The 1965-nt window shown below is 44.6% G+C and overlaps 1 protein-coding gene across 1 annotated transcript in view; it reads right to left on the bottom strand. All coding sequences in view use genetic code 11, as the record gives it.

The window, feature by feature from the left end:
• Positions 1-231: 231 nt before the first annotated feature.
• Positions 232-1965, bottom strand: part of EGR_10390 (hypothetical protein) — a gene marked incomplete at both ends in the record, with an annotated part of 2617 nt that continues 883 nt past the window's right edge. Inside the window, 3 exons of the mRNA XM_024499639.1 lie at positions 232-524; positions 1053-1120; positions 1260-1341. Coding sequence (XP_024345946.1) covers positions 232-524; positions 1053-1120; positions 1260-1341 — 443 coding nt within the window. The remainder of the gene's footprint in view (positions 525-1052; positions 1121-1259; positions 1342-1965) is intronic.

Below are 1965 nucleotides of genomic sequence, written 5' to 3' on the forward strand. Positions count from 1 at the left end.
CATCCACTTTGCACAGAATGCCACTCAACTAATGGAGGGAAGAAGACCAGAGGCTGTCAGGCTTCCCATGACTCAGCCAAGAGTTCCATTTCACCTCAGTTTTTCCCACTGGCTACTAAGAAACGAAGACTCGGGTAGAGGAATTCTAATATGCAAGTACACATGCGCATCACACAAACGCGTTCGCATACAAGCTAAAGGAACGAGAGGGCACTCGATTAGGCCTCACTGTTAAAGGGCGCGACAGTCGGTCGAGTGAGACCAGCAGCTTCGCGCCCCAGAATGCATTGTCAGGCGGTCTCCACCTCCTTGGCGGTTTCGCGCAGTTACGTATAAATGAAACCTAGGGGGTGGTGGTGGTGGTGTCGGTGCCGGAGGCGGGGCAGCCGATTTGGAAGCCGCTCCTTTCGTCTTCAATGATAGCGTCCTCAATGAACTTCCAACCTCGTCCGCCTTCTCTCGATCCTCTCGACATCCACGATCGTCGCGGTGACAATGATGACTACCCTCGCCTCGATTAAAAGCTTCCGTCAACAAAATCTGGTTGTGCAGTCACGGGCATTATTTATTTCGCGTCGCTGGAACACATTCCACGGGGATTGAGAAAAGTAGAGAAAAGAAAAAAATAAGATGATATTTCTTTTGTTTCAACAACAATTTCCGTTCGGCGCTATCACATTCTGCACTGACTGCAGAGGTACTTGCAAAACTTTGATTCACTCCGCAGTAAACTTACGCACACACCTTAAAGCATCGAACATATTGGGAAACAGTTTTATTACGTGAGGCCATACCATGGGTTTTACTAATTTCAACAATTTCCCGCAGTTCCATTTCATCCAATTGAGAACTGGAACAATTATAAACAAGATGAAGCATAATTCACCATTGTGGAAATGGTACTTAGTAGCATACTTCGATTATTTAGTAAAATACTTGAAAAAAAGCGCAAATCAGTTGCAAAAAAGATAAGATAACGGAAATCTAGACCCAATATAGATGTAGAATAGATCTACGCGATGTGAAACACAACGCCAAAATTGGATAAATACCTGCCAGAGCGCCTTCGCTGCTCTCGGCGAAATCTCTGCTTTCCACTTTCATCACGTCGATACTGATGCTAATACCGAAAGGAAGGGAAGGAGGAGGTGGGGTGCTCCTCGTCTATGTTTACTGCGTCGTAGCTGGAAGGTAGACAAAGAGACATTTAGACAGGTGATGTAGCTGTAGGAGACATAAGAAAGAATAGGTCAACAAACCCTACCGCCGCTTCTGCGTCGCGGGGAAAAGGAACATCCTCTGCAGTGCAGGGAGAGGGTGACCATCCCACTTTCGCATCATCTGAAGTAACAACAAGAGAGAAATAAGATCGGAGTGAGAACACTGGGACTAATCGATACGGAATCAGCGACCTTTTCTGGATTGTCCATAATCGAAGCAGATTATTTAGAGTTGAGGTGTAGCGGTTTCAAAGTACCGCATCAGTTATGAATAAGGCGAGTCTTCGAATTACGCTTTTATACCGCAAAGAAAAACATCAGCCCTCAATTAGTGGAAAATATAAAAAAAAAGCCAATGGGAGAGGAAATCAAACAGTTACACGAAAAGCCCCCCATCATATTTTACTTGGTAAAATAACCACTACTACAGTCGACAATCCTTTCCCAATAAGCTAAAAGCTGGCGATTTCACCCCTTACGAAGTATTCTGTCTTCAAAAACGGTGAAGAACATAGTCCAAACCACATTCATGTCTACCCCACCTCCAAATCCCAGCTTTCTGTTTTATTGGGCATATGATTGGCCAATACCATAGCCGAGAAGAGGCGACAATATTCACATAAAGGCAGGGGAAGTATCCTGGTCTTTTTTTTCAGATCATTACATCATAAACCTCGGCGTATTAAAACCCAGAGGCGTCTTCCTCGTGTGTTTTTTCAGAATCAGTTCATGTCAGAGGATAACT

Source organism: Echinococcus granulosus (assembly GCF_000524195.1).
Source record: "Echinococcus granulosus chromosome Unknown EG_S00215, whole genome shotgun sequence".
Classification (NCBI taxonomy): Eukaryota; Metazoa; Platyhelminthes; class Cestoda; order Cyclophyllidea; family Taeniidae; genus Echinococcus; species Echinococcus granulosus.